Below are 19,798 nucleotides of genomic sequence, written 5' to 3'. Positions count from 1 at the left end.
ATGGTACAGAAGAACATGTAAAATACATACACCAAATAATCTTGAACATCAAGCATTAGAATAGCAGAACTATCTTGATATTGGTACACAGTTTCAGTGTTTGGAAATATTGGTGGTCACCTTACTTCCATAACAACATCCTTTTCCTTTTGTGGCCTTCCAGTAAAAATCATCCTGTGTAGGCAAGAGCTTAGTACACATCGTTAAGTATTAGAATATAGTCAGTAATACTTGAAGGGACTTTACCAAAAAACAAGTTTTAAAAGTAGTAAGAGTTTCTGTTAAGTACAAAAGTTGCAGGAGTTAACCTGGTGCTGCTGTGGGGCCTCATCAGTATGAACATTAAGTAGAGTCTCCTGCTTGTGACAACTCTCAGAACGTGTCAGTCCCACTTCTGAAGTCACAGCTTGGGAAGGTGAGAAGAATTGCAGAGAACAATCTCCCACCCCCCATCCCCCAGTAAAACCAGCCCAACCCCAAGTCCTTTGTAGTTACAGTAGTTTTGAACAGCAGAGTTTTGAACATAGATGGAAAATTATCTTCCAACTTACATTGTTGCTTTGCACATAAGTAAGAATGGTTTAAATGTGTAAATTCACCAACATTTTTAACATTAAATATTTAACTTATTAGTGCCAATAGGTAAATACCGTACACTCTGCCATAGGATTGAGTCGACAGTCTGAGTGTGTTCCCTGTCAGTGCTTTATAGGGCACCTATTCTGTCCTCTGAAACTAGAGGAATAATTCTTGTAACCTAGGAAAATAGTTGGGTGTATCTTGATAATTTTGAATGCTGTTGGTTAAGGTGATCTTCCAGATCTGCCTGATTTAAGGCTTTGGATCAATGGTTCCTTCAGCTGAACAGAAATAAATACTACAAAGCATAGAGCGACAGTAGTGACTTCATCTAGAGAAATTGTGGTCATGTCACCCTGGCACTGAGCTTCAGTGATCAAAGGACTGGCCTGATTCTTCTGCTTCCCCATTTAATCATGAATCTCAGTGAGAACATTGTCAGTGTTTCTGACCTGGGAGAAGTCTAGACTATGAAATGGTTGCTTTTTTGTGGTGGCCTGTCATTGTGGTGCATCAGAAAGGCTTTTTTGTTCTGCTCTGTTTTGCTGGCATGTGGCAGAACAAAGTTGTTCTGCCCCTTAAAGTGTGCAAATAGCTGAACCATGTGTTAGCTGAAACTGTGTGCTCAGATATCTGATTCCCAGCTGTGACATTTTCCCTTAACCTTTTCTAAAATAGTTTTCTCTTAGAAAAAGGAACCAGGACAAGCAGTTTTAAGTTTTCTCTGAAATGTATAGCAAATCAGCATCTTGATTTTTCCATTTCAGATTTTTTTATATTTTCAGACTTGAGCTTTTCCTTGACAACTCAATATGAGTATGCATGTGAGCATTTATTTTTGGTTTTAATTGCATTAGATAAGGAATTTCTATGGCAGTTGCTAATAGAAAAAGCAATTATTTAAAATGTCATTTGAACCTGTTGTTTGCCCCCCGAGGAATGCATTTATCTGTGACTTACTAAGAATAGGTAAATTCAGTGATACTGGATTGCAGTTTTTTTCCCTGTCCCTGTCATCCTGTTGCATGAACAATGAACTTTTACCCATTTTCCAATATTTGTAAGAAATTTCATGAATTTCTAATACTTTCAGTATAAACTGAGAGCTTCAGAGGATTGGGGCTGCAGAGAACAAAAGAAAACTGTAGCTTTGATTTCTAACAATTAGAAAACAAAATTTGAGCAGACTCTAGTGTCTGTCTCCCTCAGCTTTTCTTAATAAAGTGTCCCCAGAAACAGTTTCAGCATCTGTTGCTGAATGTCTTGTATTCTCCTGAATGCAGGATTTCTCAGGATTTGAATAGAAAGCCCCAACCCCATCAACCTTGAGGTTGCATTCCCAGGGAAATCAGGCTGAAATGCAATATGAAATGGTGGGTGATACAGGAGGGTGGGGGAACAGGATCTCTTGGGGCAGTGGAAGAGTGCCCTTAAGCCAAGTTAGCACCAGACTGAGGACGTAGGTGAGGAACTTAGGCTTCCCACCCCACAAGTTCCTTACCCTCATCCTTGCAGCCACAAGCCTGAGCAGCCACCCTGGGCATTGAAAGGATCAGATTCTGCAGTGGGTCTGCACTGATTTGTGTTATCAAGTGTATATGTATGGGACACCATTGTGTGAAATTTGGTCTGTATGAATGGGCAGCCCCAGTGCATCTCTCTCCTAACACAGATTTGCAGCTCTTTTTCCCTGCATGGATCTCATGCATCAGTGTCTGCATCTTGCCTGGCCTCCTGTGCTGTACACCGTGGGCTGTGCTGGTGTCTCGGGATCTGCCTGCTGGACAGAGCTCCTGGCAGTTTTAATCACACCTAGCTGGGCCTGCTCCCTGCTCCAATGCATGGCATTTGCATTAGCAGCAATGCCTCTGTTGGTGTTAGACTACACAGATAACTGCTAGGCATCACAGAATGGTCTGGGTCAGAAGGAAACCTTACAGATCATCTCACTCCAACCCCCTGCCATGGGCAGGGACACCTTCCACTAGACCAGGCTGCTCAAGGTCCCTTCCAGCCTCACCTTTGGTTTATCTGGACATGCTTTAGCTGTGTATTTAGTGAGGTTTGTGCATTAAATGAGTGGCCAGGCAAGATGGAAGTCTCGTCATTTACACTTGTGTTACACCTGCCCTGAGAGTGGAGGCAGAGCTGAAATACCGAGCTCACCTGAGGGACTTTGGGTTACTTTATCAACATTAGATGAATTGAACCCTCTAAACCTGAGGGATGAATCATAGAATTGCTGAAGGCAGGAAGGAACGGTAGGGGGCCACATTACTTGAACTGAAAATTACTTTTGCCTGTCTGAGCATCACAACCTGGGACAGGAATCCCTGCAGATCAGAAATAGGGATTTGAGGGATTCTGCCACAAAGCTCTAGAGGGAGAATTAGTCCATACATGAGTAGCTGTAACATTAAAGTAAAAAACTTTGTCTTCCTGATTCTTTCTATGTGAGAAACCACATTATTACTGTGGGGGAATGAAGTTTAAAAATGTCCTGAAACACTAAATTGCAAAGATGTAAGACCTTCTAAAGTCTGTATTTTTGCATATAAATGAATGTGGCCATTGAAAGAAAGGTCAGTCATCTTATACACATGTAAATACGACATAACTTCCTTTGTTGTGTACATAAAAGAATACGATTTTTTTCAGGAATGCAGGTTTATCATATACCATGATGTTGTTTGGTGATTTATTGGATTGATTCCCCAGAAATGAAAACATCATTGGCAAATTTTGTGGGTTAATGCACTTAAACAACTGTTCTTTGAGGTGTTTCCTAAGAGTTCTTGGATGGCCTGTATATTTTTTTTCCCCAGGAAGGGAAGTGAAGGCAGTCAAAAGAGAAAGCAGCAAAATGTAAAAAATGTGGGGGAAAAAAGAGGAGAAACTGAAATGGTAACAGCAGTTAAGAGGCACAATACAGGTCACAAGGGAATATATCCATAAATATCTGGGGGCCAGTTGTCGGGTTTGCCAACGCTCAACCCACTACACCAGTTAAAAGAACTAATTCAATTTTTAATTGTGTCAGGATCACAGTAATTGGTAACAATTTTGTAGATTAGATTGAAATGGCAAAGTATCTGTCATAATGCAGAGGAGGCAGAAAGGTTGAGCTAATGGCCCTGTTTTGTCTTTTTGTGCTGTGTTTGTGCCTTGCCGTAGTAATAAAATTTAATTTCTGTTACTGGTACTGAAAGAATTTTCAGAGGAGGCTATGCAATATCTTGGAGTGACAAAATAATCGCTTCATCCAGGTAAAAGGTTTTGCTGAGGCAAAGCTTGGAGATATTGCTCAGTTCTGAGGGGGAACTACCTTTGGAAGAAAGCTTGAGGAGAGCAAGTGTAGAAATGGGAGATGGTTTATTCTGTGTTTGTGCTGGGCACAGTGAACAGAGAGGCTGAATTGCTGTGCAAGGTAAGTAAATGGAGCATAATCAGTAATTCCTGTTCTTTCATGGAAAATAGACTGTCAGACTATCATTTTAAAACAAACAGGACCTGAATTGGTGTTCTTCCCCATTTCTGCTGTGGGTTACCTTCCTAGCAGAATCTTACTGCTCTCTGCTTTGACCCCAGTAGGACGTTTCCAGTGCATTTATCCATTGTGGGGATTTCTTTGCCTCTGGACAGCACTGGGAGCTGCTCCAGGGTAGGGAGCAGAGCTGTGTGTTCCCAGCTTGCCTTGGGGATGGGTCCTGTGGGGAAATCCACTCTCGATCATTCCTGTTTTCCTTTGCTCTCTAAAACATCAGAATAAATCCTTCAGGATCCATGTTTCCCTTTTGATGTTGTGGTAAAAATTTTCAAAGGAATGAATGAGAGTTGTGTATTGAACTATTAATTCTACTAAGGACTGAGACATCAAGCTGAATTTTATGATGCTTTTCTCTTTAAATCAAACAATCCTGGTTGATGGAATGCATAGAATGTGAATACTATTGCAGTTTAATGAGGGAATTCCTTGTGTACTGCCCAGTATGTGTTGAGTTCATTAGCAATGAGTATTAAAAATGGCTCCTGGAAGAAAACAAAGCAGAAACCATGGAAACTGTAGGCAACTGGCATGGTAGGACTGTATTGAGAAGCAAAGTTTGGGGTGGAGGGCAAATTCAAATCCTGAAATAAAAATTAGGGGTAATTTTTCCTAATGTTGTGGAGGTTAACCTATCTGAGTTTTGTTTAAATGACTTTTTACAAGACCACACAAAACTTAAGTACACAGACTATAAGCAGTTTAAGGTCAAAATAAATCTTATAAAACCATAAGGTGATGTGCATCTCATAAAGGTGAGGTGCAAAAACTCAATTTTGTGTTATCTTTAAATGGCCAGATGTACATACTTAAGTTGTACATCCTGATATCAATGCAAGAAATCAAATAATTCTTTTGTCTAGTAAGCTGGGAGTAGCAACTATGAGGAATATTAGATTTTCCCCTTCATAGTTCATTAAACACAGCTGAAGATCAAAATTTCTCATTATAAAACAGTATGATAGATGTACACATTTTTTTTAGATAGAAGTACTCTTCTGAATAAGGATTTTGTTATGCACAGGATACAGCTTTTATTTATTTAAAGCCATATTTTCCAGACACAGATGAGATTTAATAGAATGTACTTTCTGTCTTCCGCATAGGAATGAATTTGGCTTGAAAATTACATTTCTTCACATGTGAGAAGATATCCACAGTTGATGCTGTCTGCAGTGGTTCCTGAAGTTTAAGTTGTATGTGAATTAGAGGGGAGAAAATACCATTTCTCTTTTCAGCTTCCTTCTTTCATTTAGCCTTTTCCCCTGTGCTTGGTTTAATGACCACATTGTTACAGTGCATCTGTCCAAGGTGAAAGAAAAAGCAGTGTCAGTGTTCAGTAACAGAGACAACAGTATAGGGTTTGTTTCTTAAAATGATCAGCCGTGAAATACAAGAAGGTGTAAAGAACTCTTATTTTAAATCCACAGTGGCTGCCTGTATGTTAAATCTAAGATGACAGATTTGTTTACTGAAATCCAGAACCAACACAGTAGCCTCTTTTGTTGTGCATGTTTGTTGTGCAAACAGGGATATTCGTCCTCCACTGCTCTAGCAATATTCATACCTAGAAACAAAGTATTAAATTTAAAACACGGTGACCCAAAGATTTTCTTGTCATCTTCTGTTTATTATGAAATCTCTTTTCCAATTACCTAAGGCCTTTTTCATATTGAAACAATTTCCATTATATCAGGTCACCATGCTTTTTGCCTGCCTGACCATTGCTAGGTGTGGACCTGCTTGAGGGAAGAGCTCCTTGGTTGAGCAGTAATGAAACATGAAATCACCTGGTTCCTCATAAAATACATGATCCTTAAGCATTCCAAACCTTCAGTTTTGTATTTGGCACTGTGAAGAAAGGTAAGTGTAAAATTCAGTGTCAAATGTTATGTGCAGAATTTTGAAAAGAGCTGGAATCTCTCTTATACAAGATTTTTTTTTTTTGAGATACAGCAGAGCAAATTTCAGTAATAATGTCATGTGCTCATGTAGCTACCTATTTCAGTGGGAGTTAAGCAGATACTAATAGTATGCTTTTGAAAATCCAGTAGACTCACTTTGTATTTTTACTACTTAGTAAGTTAAATACTTTTGCAGAAATTGGCCCTGAGCTCCTGAATGAGAATATATTTTCCATTACTTCATTTTCCTTCATATCTGCCTTGAAGTGTTCAAAATTCTTGGTTGAGCAGCTGTGAAGTTGCTGAACCAGTCTGAAGAAGGGCTGCTTTTTCCATTTGTCACCCTCTTAGAAGCAGGTTCCCTTTAGAAATTTGACTTTTCTAAATATTCAGACTTTTAGAATAAAGGGCCCTTGTTGAGACAATGTGGGAGAATGGTCTAAATCCTTAAGAGTATGCAGTAAAACACAGTCTTTTTTTAGGTTTTCTAAATTAGGAGAGGAACAGTGAGACAACACAACACGTGCGAGGCACTGAGGCACCAGGCTGAGGCATCCAAGAGGACCGAGCTGGTGCGGAAGTCAGTCAGTATGAGCAGTTAAAAATGAGCTGAACTTCACTCTTCTGGGTGTCCTTCTGGGCTGTTTCAGACACACATGCATTGGCATTTATGTACATTTGAGCGTGTGTGCGTGCATCTCCTCCCTGGGAATGGAAGGCAGGAGGAGATGGGGAAGAGTGAGGCGCGTTTGCTGGAAGTTTCCTTTCCTTGCACTCAACTCTGCAGCTTCTGGGGACTGATGAGTTAGAGGCTGAACAGTGGGGAACAGGAGCACATTGTTTAAGCTCCCCACAGAACAGTTCATGATGGAAAACATTCACTGCACTCCTACCTCAGTGTGTGTAGGCTCTGTAGCCCAAAAGCTGGAGCTGTGATTGCCTTGCCCTCTCCTGTCTGAATAGCTGTGATGGCTGTTCTGGGCACAAGCTGCTTTCAAAAGTATTTCCCTGCAGCAACACCAGAGTGGCAGCAGGACAGAGGTCCCAGGGAATGCAAAGTGTGCAGCGCTGCATGTGCCTGTGTAAAGCAAAGGGTTTCTGTGCTGTGCTGGCTCCTTGGCTGTGTGTGTGCTGTGAAGATCCGCATGTGTGTGTGTGTGTGTGTGTGTGTGTGTGTAGCACATATGTCTTAAAAATAGTGTTTGTTCTGGACAGCTTCTCCTACTACTTTGCTATTGCCCTTCATGCCCAGCTTGTTACTTTCTCTCCCCCTTCTGCTGTATTTCACAAATTTTAAAATAAGGTCATCAAGATAAATTGCCTTTTAATGCTTACTGTCCCTTCTAAATAGATTCTCCTGGCCCTCCATTTAAAAATCACCTTCAGAAGAGCTAGATTTACTGCAAGATTTGTCACTAATACATAACTTTTGCTAACTAGAAAAATTCTAAATAGATTTTTAAATTAGACTTTAAAATATTAGATATGCATCTGTGTTTTTTCTTAGATTATGATATGCCAAAGGACCTGGACTGAAATCACAGATCCTTTTGTCTATTAAGGAAGATGCTTTGCTGGCCTATTTTGCCTTAACATTAATTAAATTGGTAGAAGGATTCATTGGCAGGTACTGTGTAGGGTGCAGTCTCCCTTAGTATCTCTCACTTCACTTTGGTGTCGTTAGTGTAGGTCTTGGCTGGGTAAGGCAGATGGGTTTGGGATTTGCTATGCCAGAGGAATACCTTTATTTTCGGAGAGCTTTTTTGATGTGTGATGTAGATTGTGGCACCATTCAGGTGACAGATTTGATCCTGAAGTGGCTCCAAGCTAAGACTGCCTTACCTCTGGATGTCATTCTGAGCCAAGGACTAGCTGAAGTGTCTTTGCTCTGTGTGAAGTAACCCTCTAAGCCTGGGGATGTGGCACAGGCTCACACTGCAGTGAGATGCAGTTCCACTAGTTCAAAATGTTTCAGTGGGTCTCTCACAGTGCTGGAGTCACATCTGTGAATTTTTACAGGACCAAGCCCTAGACCTATGGTAAGGGGTTATAAATGTGGACAGCAGTTGTGAATTTTAAAATAGATTTAATTGTGTCTTCTTATGTTTCATTGTTTATCTCTGAAAGCTTTCCAGTGTCTTTTAGGGCCCTTCCTAAAATCAGATGTCCTGAGGTACTGCTGGGTTTCAAAGTTTAACTTTACCCAATACCATGTCAGGTTTTTGTACCTATCTCTCTTTTTCACTAGAATGCAGTGCAAGTTCACAGATTTAGGTTGGGAAGAGTTGTTTGTGGGATTCTAGAGCTGGAGCGTGTGTGGAGTGGTGGGGCTGTGGTGCCCATCCTCTGGTGTGGGAAATGGTGCCAAACCAGCTGGTGGCCCTGCAGAGCTGGCTCCTGCTGCTGCTACACCCATGTCTGCCATACTGCTCTCCCTATTTCTTTACAGTCCTTACAGGGTGTCAGGGAATACAGGGAACAGCTAAAGATAAATAAGATACGAAGGGGATTGTATGGTGAATATCTTCAGCTATGATGTGGAAAATCTTCAGATGGGAACTGTGGTCTGAGAGATGGTGCTGAGCCAAGAGGTGACGGAACTAAAGCCAGTGGTTCTGGGGAGACCAAACACTTTATAACAACCACCACAGACTGAAGCCTGACCTGGATCGATGACAGAGGCTTGGGAAGAGGACACACTACAGAAAGGAGAAGCTCTGGATTCAAGTGAGATATGAGCTGTCTAGAAAAGCTAAAATTAAAAAAAGCTAAAGTTGTCTGAAAAAGAGAAAATATAGTTCAAGCTAAGCTGCACCATGACTCTGGGGGTGACTGCTTTCTTTTAGAAAAAAATGGTCCATCCTATCTCAGTGCATCCATGCTGTGGGATCAGATGTTGTTGCCTGGTATAGTTCCTCAGGCAACAGTCTGGGGGCTTAAATTCCTAGCTGTTATCCCTCTTACACAAATGGTAGAGGTCTCACAGCAACGACAAGCAAGGATATTTTAACTGACAATATTGACAGAGACAATTTATAGCCTATTGTGTGGATGCAGCTGCTGAGCATTCATGTCCTGCCACCATCTTGGCATTCCTGACTTTATTTTTGACAAAGGGTGTTTAACCAGGAATATCTCCATATCTCAGCATAATTAATGTCTTGGCCATTTGGATCTTTTTTCTATTGACTTTCTCCAACTTTCCTCACTTCCCTTACTTCTCACACACACACATATCTGTGGTTGAAAAAAAAAGAAAAAGAAAATGTGTGTGTGTGTGTGTGTGTGTGTGTGTAAGTGAAGTTAAAACCATCATGACAAATCATAAATAGAACTTGGTAAAAGAAGAAATGAAAGTTTGGCAAATATTTTACATAAATCGATTCTGAAACCAATAACATTTCCACATTTACTACTGCAATTAAAAATCTTCTTAAACAGGTTTTGAAGGGCCATCTTTTCAAACCCCACTTTTATGCTTTCCTTAGGATGGTGCTTACTACAGAGAGGACTCTCAGTGTGTTCTGCCAGGGCATTGCAAAGCCTGTGATCAGAGAGCTGGGGAGAAAGTCTTTGTGCAAATATATTTTACTTTATGAAACTATTAGTTTTACCTTTTACCCAGGTAAGATGTGATCAGTCATAAAGCTCAGCCCAGCTGCAGTGCCCCTAATTCATGGAGTATCTCCCTGCAGCTCCTTCTGAGCTCCCCTTGCTTCTCCAGAGCAGTCGTGTGTTGAAGCACACAAGCAGGGCTGCAGTGCCCAGCCTGTGCCTGGGCTGTTGGCACCCCACAGGTGTCAGGAAATCACTTTTCTCCCTTGCTGTATCACACACAGACTCCTTCACCTGCTTTTCTAGTGATTGTTACTATTTCCTGACTAAGTTTTCACATTATGTTTGTCCTCGCCACAGCACAGATTAAAAAGGACAGAGCAGCATCCCAGAACTGGCTGGACAGTGGGTGGAAGATGCTGGAAGACTATTTTCCCTGAGGTAACCTGGGTGAAAAATGAGGCAAAGAATGAAAAGCTGAGTGTTATTTTCACCCCTGCGTTTTCCTGGGGTACAGCAGAGTGACATGATGTCCAGGACAAGGAGCACTGACCCCACAGGCATTCTGCTCCAAGTGGGAGCTCCCTCCACCACTGCTGAGGGGCTGCTGGGTGTCAGATTGCTGGTCAATCACCCTTAAGATCTTTTGAGTCATCTCCAAGCAGATTGAGTGAAGTACCAAGTGGTTTCAGCTGAGAGGATTGATATAAATTAAAAATAAGTGACCTGTGGCATCTTGAAAACCAGCCCCACCCTTAAGATTTTTATTTTTTAAAGCTTCCCTGATTTTCATCTTGCCTGCAGGGAGGCTCAGCCTGCTGGCTGGCTCAGCACACAGAGGAGAGTTTGGTCTGGCTGTGATTGACAGGGCCATGGTGCTCTGTCAAGGAGATTTTGATTTAGAAGCTAAGTGAATTTGGGAAATTTCAATGGGATAGCTTCCAGTGACCTGAACTGAAGTTGCCTTTCAAACACAGGGATGATCATCCTTTTCTATCCCCTTTCCTTCTCTTATTCATCTGCAATTCTTGTGGGGAGACAGAGAGGTCTCTGTTATTTCCAAGTCTAAGCTATTTTTTCTCCTCTCCCTGTCTTTCACCACTGAAGTATCTCAGCAATGCCAGGAGGCTGCTATGGCCCCGGAGGGTAAGAATAGTCTACAATGGCAGAGATCCCTCCTGTTGTTGTTTGTCCACTTGCAGTTGCCTGGACAGAGGATCCACACTGAGGTAGGAGCAATTGGATCTGACAAGCTAGAGCTTCTGCAAGACAACGTGTTAAAGCCTGAAGAAGATCTACATTCAAAACTAACAGTCCTGTTCAAATCATCAAAATAATCCTTCAACACATTCTTTTGGCTGAGTTCCTGATTTCTGTCCATGACCGTTAGCAAAAATTCCTTCCTCTTTTATTTTTTCTTCCCTTGTTTTACCCCCTTTTTTCCCTGTCTAGGTCTAATCTTCTTTGGAAATGACAAAACTGTTAGGACATCAGGAGCTGGAACTGCTTTGAGCCTGTTGAAACATGGAACACTGGGACTCACTGGGATTTTTGATAGTCACACTCAACTATAATGTGACTATTGTAGGTAAGTACTTTAAAAGAGCTCTCTTCTTTCTTTTGCTGCTTCATATCCTGAAGCCACCCAAGTGCCCTACTGATAATCAACTTTCATTTCAGGCTATGGCTCTGGGATCTGTACAGTAAATTGTTTTCGTGATCCCTGATAGAAGAGGTTAATGTATTTATTTTCTTGTTAAACAGATTACTTCTCTCTCTGTGATAGGTTTTTCCTGAACATTGCATAAAATATTCTGGCAAGGTTTTCAGATTTGGGTCTTCTTGATCACAGGGCTTCCTGCCAGCTGGAGGAAGGGATCATGGTAAAAACGCACAGAAGTAATGCTGAACTTATACCACATAAAGTGAATGGTAGAATGTATGCAATAGCTTTAGTAACAAATTAAAAAGTTAAAGAGGACAGAAGACCCACTCTCTTTTACAGGAAAAAGTTTGTGGTTGCTACCATTGTGGTTAATTATTGCTTTTCATTCCTTATTTTTGTAAACAAATATGCATCACTTGCATTAAAAAAAACAACAACAAAAAACCCCAAACAAACCAAAGCAAAATGCCAATGTCTTTTCCTTAGGTAACTGCTGTTTATTTTTCTCCCCCTATTATTTAAATAAGATTCTGTTCCTCTTTCATGGGCTACTTTGAACAAAGTGTGAGCCACAGAAAAACTTTCAAGGGCCCTTTAAAGACTCTTTGCCTGCAGCAGTTGCTGTAGTTTATGCTGTGCACTGCAGGGAGCATCCAGCTGAGCCCCAGCAGGGTTGCTGGAGAGGCTTGTTCTTGTATGTTTAATCAAGATTGGGTCTTTAGGGATGGGGATGCATGCAGGGGTTATCTCTCAAATGTATGTCACACTAAACTGCTTCCTAAGGAGCCATTGATTTTTCTTAAGCAGTGCTCCCTATTGTACATGTTCTAATTAAAAATTGATAGTGAAATAGCATGTAGTATTTTGAGCCTAATTAACTAATGAGCGTCAAACACTTTGAGGTCCTCGCAGGGAAAAAACTGCTGCTGAAGGATGAAACATGGTTTGCTAAAGATGATAGATTTTGTAGAGCTAGTGTTTCCTATTGACCCACACTATCAAAAAGTGAGTAAGCCTGCAAACACAGGAAGCTGGAAACACAGCAAAACCACCACTACAGCTCAGGTGATTAAAGATAAAATGAAAGGCCTCAATTTTTTATGGCTGGATAATATATTATTTTGCCAGGAGCAGCAGTTTCTCTGATGATGTCTCATAAACCTCACATATTCTTCACATTTTTCCACTACAGAGTGCAGTTTTACTGTTCTAGCCCATAATCAGTCTACTGGCCACAAATGTTTAGAGGGCACTTGAACTGTATGCTTAGTACAATATTAGGTATCACATGATGCTGTGGAAATATTTGAATATTTTAAATTCACACCAGCTACTGAGAAACAGCTTTATGGGAAATACAGAATAAAATTCTCCAAGTCAACACCCATAAATAATTGTATGGTTTATAGAAAAGTGCTTTTAATCTGGATTTTTAAAAAGCGTTTATTGGTGCTATTTCACAGATTGCACACAAAACCTTGTGTGCATATGAGATGTGCATTCACTATTAAGGACTTGAGCTTTCAGTACATTTCTCATCCATTAATTCTGTATAATATACTTCTCTTTAGTCCCTGTGTCTTGCTGTTTCTCTGCCTCTGTTTATAATTCCTGTCTTAACTATTCTTTAAAACAGAACTAATCTTCTAATTCTTTTATGTTATTTTTTCCCCCCTCTTTTTGTTTTTAAGCAGTTTTTTTTCCTCTTTTCTTGTAAGGGATTATTAAATTAGATTACTTTTTCAAAACTTTATAGGGAATTAGTGATGGGATTCAAAACAAAACATGAGAAATTCAAATGCTAAACTTAACTTCAGATGTTGAATGTGTGTTTGTACAGAATGAATTTTTAACTTTTGACAACAGAATGGTGTATCTTTAAGCCTTCCCATCCTGCCCAGAAAAAGATTTTAGACTTTCATGGAATCATAGAATGGTTCGATAGAAGGGACCTTTAGGTCTGAGTGGAGAAAAGCTTCTCACTGGGGTGAATGAAGGTTGGAAATCATGGCCAAGATGGGGCAACCAAAGAAGCAACAGAGAGAAATGGGGTGCACATTTGCACACACAAATGTATATTTGTAGAACACTTTGAATAAGTTTGCTAATAATAAAAATAATAACTAATTAATAGCTTGCTAGTAAATACCATTCTAGACATACCTGAAGAGATTTTGTTGGCCAAAGTAAACTTTTCATACAGTGTCACAGAACAAAGACCAAGAACAAATACTATGTCATGGAGCAATCTTTTCTGTCTAGATGAGTCTCATACTGTGTTACCTGATCTGTATTATTGAAATAGGACAAAATTCAGGTGCAGGAATCCAATAACAAGGAAAAAATGTAAGTGAAACAGGATTCTTTAGTCAGTTTTGTTCTCTTTTTATCAGAGTGTTTTTATTATGTTTCAGCTGGCATGGCTTATTGTGTGTTTAACTCCTACATTGTTGAGTTTAGATGAAGATTATGGAATATGTCAACTACACATTTTCACTGAATTTTCAGTCCCAGTTCCAAAAAAAACCCCAACAAATGGAGCTAATAAGAAGGGAGACTATTTCTTCAAATGACTCATGTATAGAATCACTGCTTGACCTACCTTTCTTCTCAGGCTCTGACTCTTTTTTCTTACCTTTCCTTCTCTTGTAGGGAAGATCTGGCTGATGTTGGTAATTCTGCTGCGAATGGCAGTGGTGGTGTTGGCAGGCTACCCCCTCTACCAAGATGAGCAGGAGCGCTTTGTCTGCAACACCCTGCAACCAGGATGCTCCAACGTTTGCTATGACTTGTTCTCTCCCGTATCTCACTTTAGGTTCTGGCTCATTCAGACCGTGTCTATCCTGCTGCCTTATGCTGCATTCAGCATTTATGTTTTGCACAAGGTAGCTATGTACATGGTAAGAATGCACTGTCTGGTGGATGAGTGCAAGAGGAACAAGGGTTTATCAAGCGCCAAAGACGTGAAGGAGATCTGTAGAAGTGCAGTTGTCAGTAGAGTAGATTGTGGTGCAGACAACCTAAGTGTCCTTAATTTTTCAGGGGCATATACCATTCATCTTTTTATTAGGACCCTACTTGAGGTTGCCTTTGCAGCTGTGCAATACTTTCTTTTTGGATTTTTTGTTCCTGACCGCTTTTCATGCTACCACTCGCCTTGCACAAGCACTGTTGATTGTTATATCTCCCGGCCCACCGAGAAATCCATCATGATGATTTTCATCTGGGGGGTCAGCAGTCTGTCCTTCCTGCTCAGCCTTGCAGATCTCATCTGTGCTCTCCGGAGAATGACAGCAAGAAACCAAAAGAACAAGCTGCTGGCAAACCTCTGCACAGAGAAGGAGTGCATGCTACATCCTCCCCCAGTCCAGCACAGCAGCTCTTCTCCACCTCAAAATGGGGATGGCCCAGTAGCAAATAGCTGTCAGACCAGTGATGGCTCCTGCTTGCTTCTCTCTGAAGAGGAAGAAGAGGCTGTTCTTCATCCTGAAGGTGTCCCTCAGCAAAGTGCCAGCACTGACCTCAGCAGCAGCAGCAATAAGTGCTGTGTATCAGGGGACCTTGCTGTTAAGCAACAGAGCACTGAAGAACTCTTGTGTGCCAGTGACCACCAAGGAACTCCCTGCAGCCAAGTGAGACCCAGAGCTCAGCAAGACTTCATTAAAGATACTGCCCTGGCTTTGAGACCTCGGATCCAGTCTCCCCTTGGAGTTTCTTCCTCTGCTGTTCAGAGCAAGCTTTTAGGATTCTACCCTTCAGCTGAGCTAAAAAACCCTGATGCACAGTCAAATTATAGCAGCACTAGCTGCCTGAGGTCAAAAAAGTCAGAATGGGTATAGAAGCCAGAGTGAGCACTACGCTGTGACCTTGACAGGAAAAAATCATTGCATCACTGAAGAGGCTTCAGGGAGTTCCAGCTGCATCCCTTGGCTGTGGCTATGCTGCAGAGACACTCTACTGTGCTGTGTACCTCCATTAGAAAAGAAGAAAATCTTTGGATAAGAGGGTGATGGGTATTACATTAAGGGACATGTTCTTTAGAACATGTGACATCTTTATGTTTTTCTGCATGTAGATGGTTTTAAAAGGCTGTGGACTGTCACTGATGTGACTGACCTGGTTTTCCAGGAGTATGTGTGAACACTTGTTTACTCTAACCTAGTTTTATTGCAAAAGATTGAGTTTAGCAAAGATTTGTTGTCTACTGTCAGAAGCCTCATTTGTCTCCTCATAGTAAATTCTCAAAGCCCACTCTGAGACAGGATATTCAAGAACACTAGACGGTGAATAGAATAAAAAACTTGTTTTGTGGCAAAGTGTTAATATGTTAAAACCCCTGGATCTTATTGCTTGAAGGCAATACCTCTCCCAGCTTGCAGTGCCAGGGCACTTTCTCTGACACTGATGCCAGGTGCAGTCTGACCACACCCGATATATTCAAATATAACAACTTCCAGTACCTAGAGGGGCCTAAAGGAAAGCCAGAGAGGAACTTTTTACAAGGGCATGTAGTGAAAGGACAAGGAGGAATTGCTTCAAACTGAAGTAGGGTAGGTTTAGATTAGATGCAAGGAATTTTTTTTTTACTTGATGGTGGTGAGGCAGTGGAAGCGTTTGCCCAGAGGAGCTGTGGATGTCCTGAATGTCCCTCCCCTGGGTGTTCAAGGCCAGGTTGGATGGAGCTTTGAGCAATCTGGTTTCATGGAAAGCGCCCCTGCCATAGGCAGGGGCTTTGGAACTAAATTATCTTTAATGTTCCTTCCAGCCTAAACCATTCTATGAACTACAAGAACCTCCAAAACAGAGTGGCTGCATCCACATTAGCTGTTGGGCATGATCCTCTGCTTGAGAATTTCTCAGGAGACAACAAGGAGGTGTGAGCCAGAAGGGTGTCAGGGAGTGCTCCAGCAGCAGGGACTGAGCAGCAATGCCCATGCTCTGGCTGCACTGACACATCTACAGGGTGTTACTTCTCAGCCTTAAATAGTCACACTGGGCTCTCAATTTCAGGAGGTGGGAATGAGTCACCTGACCTGTTTTAGGGGTCTCTAAAGGTGAGTCACTTTCTAGATATACCTATTTCTCCCACAGTGTGATTATCTCAGACCTGGGTTTAGGGAAAATGGATTCCACCCTGAAAGAAGGATATAGTGGCAATGCCTATATCAAAGTGCTCGCCCTCTTTGTCTGACAGACTTATAATGCTACTAATTTGAAAACATGTCTAGATTGAGTGAATCACAGAAGATTTTATTACAGTTGTGCTTTGTGCTTTCCTTCAGTGTTAATTCTGTTGCATTTGCATAAGCGTGGTCCAGCGCTACAGCACGGCAGTGCGTGAGATAAATTATCTTTTAGCTGCAAGTCAGTGGGGGTTGAAGGTTACACATACCTGCAGATCATCAGTGGGAGTGGATGTGGAGGAGCATGTACCCAGAGAAATGTGCTGGTGGTAGTGTCTTATAAAACAAATTATTCAGAGGGTGTCAAGAGCTGGTATTTGCAGATACTACTTGGCGCTACAGCAGCTACAATGCTGTTTAGACCAGACACAGATCTTGCTCCTGGGCTGCCATGTAACAAGTTTCTGTAATAACTCAAGGGCTGGCTTCCATGTGCAGGACATGAAGGGACAACAGATTTCACATTCTTCCTTTTCTCTCCTGTGGGTGAAAAAGTCTTCAAGACTGTTAGGCTCATCACTCCTGTGTATTATTTCTCACATGTGTAAGGTAAAGACTCACAATTATCCCTTCTCTTCTGCATTCCCCCAAAATTAGGTGGCTTAATAGAGAGACAGAACTGCTCTTGAGGTCAGGAGCAAAGTACCTTGGGATCCTGAGGTAGGCTACAGGCATTTTTAATTACTCCCTTCTAAGCAAGGTTTTCCTCTCTATTACCCCTGTTTGTTTCTTTTATTGTGCATGCTTGTTGTGTGATTTGTCATTTCCAGGGTAGAAGCAGCATTAATTATTTAACTTATCATAGGCAGAAAAGCATTAAATATTTAAACTTTTCATCCTCCAAAACCTCTAATGGGGTCTGTGCTGATTACACACGCCATGACAAAACATTGCAACAATGAAACCTTTTATGATTCATCACATCTTCTCAGATGTGAGAAGGAATGCAAGGCACAAATGTGGATTCAGTCTATTGCATACATCCCACAGCATGAGATATAAATAGGATAGGAAAAATAATAAATGCATTTTGGCTGGACACAGTTTGGGTTTTTTGTCTCTGGTTAGACATCTTTTAATGACTGAAGAGTCTCATTTCAAGTTGGAAAGATCCTGTTTGTGTTTGAAATGGAAAGTGAAATTAGTGGATGTCTTCCTTAGTCTGCAGAGACTTTGAACTATTGTGAACTTCCAGAGCTCAAAGAAATTAAAAGTGATGGTTGGGAGGGACATCCACAGTGTGGAGGAGAAAATAACAAAAAAAAGATCTGATTAAAAAAAACAAAGAAGATCACCTCTGATTTTTCCTTGTATTCAATATCACTGCATGTGGAGATGCTCTAGACTTGTCCAGATGTCTCGGAGTGAGAAAGGAGCTGATAGATGAGAAGCAAAGATGCAGCAAGGCTTTCTGCTGTCAGAACAAAAATTTAGCCTTTTAAACTCATGTATTGGTTTTGTAAGTCCTTCCAGAAATTATTACATACTCAGAAAAATGTTCCAAAGCTTCTTATTATGTTTATCTATGTGTCTTTAAATAATTTCTTAACCCATCTGCTTCAGAAAAGCATTTCAAAGATGGGATGAAAGCACAGTACTCCTAAAACTTCCCTCAAGGAGCTTCATCTTGTGCTCAGAGTGTGGGTGTCACTTGCACCCTGAGGTGGCTTTATGGAACAATACAAAATATATATATATATATATATATATATATATATATATATATATATATTATCCAGTCTCATGTGGTACTGAGACTATACAGGAAGGAATGAAGCTCCCTGGATATAAGAGTTGGAACTGATAAGAAAAATCTATGATAAAATAGTTTTCATGTAAGAAAAAAAAATTATTGGAAAATTATAAAATGTCTTAAAAATGTTGTTTTCAATTGCACTTCAACAGCACTTCTCTTGCTAAATAAGTATCTAGTAGGCTGTTGGAGACACAGAATTTTCATGTTTTCTATGCAGCAAAATCAAGCATCACTGGAAGTTTCTGCGGCATGAACATGATTGAAAGAAAAAAAACAATTTTGTTACCTCTAACTAAAATAGATTAAAATTTTTCTCTAAACAAATTTTGAATGTCTTTTTTGTTTTGTTTTGTTTTGTAATATATTTTTAAATACCAAAATAAAAGCCGAACTAGTTTAGAACCCAAGTTTCCGTCTCTTATAATCACTTTATTCTCTTGTTGCACTTTTTAGGTTGGGTCACTGATTTCCTCTCAGCAACATAACAAAAAGCTGTGACTCTCTCTCTTCTCTTGTGAAAGACACTGTAGACAGGTGTCTAGGGCATGCATAATTTCCTGTCAGCAGCAGTTGTTCTCCATGAATATCTCAGTTCAGCCCAGAATAAGTATTAAATCTGAAGCTAGCAATGTACTCTTTCAAGTTATTATCTGCCCTTACATGATACATCATTATTTCAATTATTAGCTTTCTAATAGAAATCCTTAAAGAGCATATTAATTGGACATTATATTATTGTAATTTCATGGTTACAATGGAGAACAGATAAACTGTTACTGCTTGTAGTATTTTAGGACAATAAAGAAATACATCTCAAAAAATAGGACAGTAGAGTAGTTCAAAAGTCTGTTCTTTAACTTCTGTCTTTTGATCTACTTTTAATAGCCCAAAGTTCTCAACTGACAGAGAAGTAATTTTGCAGCATAATGTCTTACATTGTAATTGAGTTGATAAAATGTTCTGCAGATTAGATGGTCTCTTCTCACTCATAGCATGAACTCTTGGCCTGTGATACCCAACAATGCCAGCTCTGAAAAATGAGTTCACGAAGGCAGAAATCTGATCAGAATGTATCAACTGCATCTCTACATTAAAATTATCCAGCATCCATGTAGACAGATTACAATCACAGTTTGCTTCACTGGCTTCTGATTTCTCCCATTTTACTGTCTGTTTCCTTCCATTTGGCTTGGCTGGCAGGAGGTCCCAGGTCATCTCCACAAGTGTAATTTATTCATGGGAGGGCACACACAGTGCTCAGTCTGAGAACAGTTTTATAATCTTGTGCTGTTCACACTGTGGAAGTGCCAGGAGGTAGAGAGCTGTCTCTAATTCAGTGTCTGCAGGTAACACTTTGAGTACTGGATTAGCTTTGAAAAGCTTTCACTGATAAACAATTTACTGAGAGAGAATGATTGCAGTTTTTGAGCTTGTTGTTAGAAACTGAGGTCTATATATGCTGCTCTCAAGAACAATGGGGGATTTGGGCTCAACAATCAGAAGTAATTTCCTTCATTTCTGGCTTTCCTATATGAGTATCATCTATTTTGCCAGTGAGACTTTAGGCACCACAGCATTTTCTGTCACTGAAAATGTTACTTTTAGCAAAGA

At 40.5% G+C, this 19,798-nt stretch overlaps 1 protein-coding gene across 2 annotated transcripts; it reads left to right on the top strand.

Moving 5' to 3' along the window:
- The first annotated feature begins 9,521 nt into the window (after window positions 1–9,521).
- On the top strand, window positions 9,522–18,108 carry GJD4 (gap junction protein delta 4). 2 transcript variants are annotated; one of them, XM_058833658.1, is made up of 3 exons: window positions 9,522–10,023; window positions 11,035–11,170; window positions 13,901–18,108. In XM_058833658.1, exons 2-3 carry the CDS (start codon window positions 11,107–11,109, stop codon window positions 15,085–15,087), a joined length of 1,251 nt encoding a protein of 416 aa, XP_058689641.1. In that variant the 5' UTR covers window positions 9,522–10,023; window positions 11,035–11,106; the 3' UTR covers window positions 15,088–18,108. The 2 variants fall into 2 exon arrangements, with proteins under 2 accessions (XP_058689641.1, XP_058689642.1); XM_058833659.1 differs by lacking the exon at window positions 9,522–10,023 and having other exon boundaries at window positions 10,668–11,170.
- The last annotated feature ends 1,690 nt before the right edge of the window (window positions 18,109–19,798 follow it).

Source organism: Poecile atricapillus, chromosome 2 (genome assembly GCF_030490865.1).
Source record: "Poecile atricapillus isolate bPoeAtr1 chromosome 2, bPoeAtr1.hap1, whole genome shotgun sequence".
Classification (NCBI taxonomy): Eukaryota; Metazoa; Chordata; class Aves; order Passeriformes; family Paridae; genus Poecile; species Poecile atricapillus.
The sequence above is the reverse complement of the archived record's forward strand: the minus strand, read 5'-3'. Positions and strand labels throughout refer to the sequence as shown.

Excerpts from the sequence above, each read along its gene's own strand:
- GJD4 (XM_058833658.1), top strand. The coding sequence starts at position 11,107 with ATGGAACACTGGGACTCACTGGGATTTTTGATAGTCACACTCAACTAT. Across the intron at positions 11,171-13,900 it reads CTATAATGTGACTATTGTAG|GGAAGATCTGGCTGATGTTG; the intron begins GTAAGTACTTTA and ends CTTCTCTTGTAG.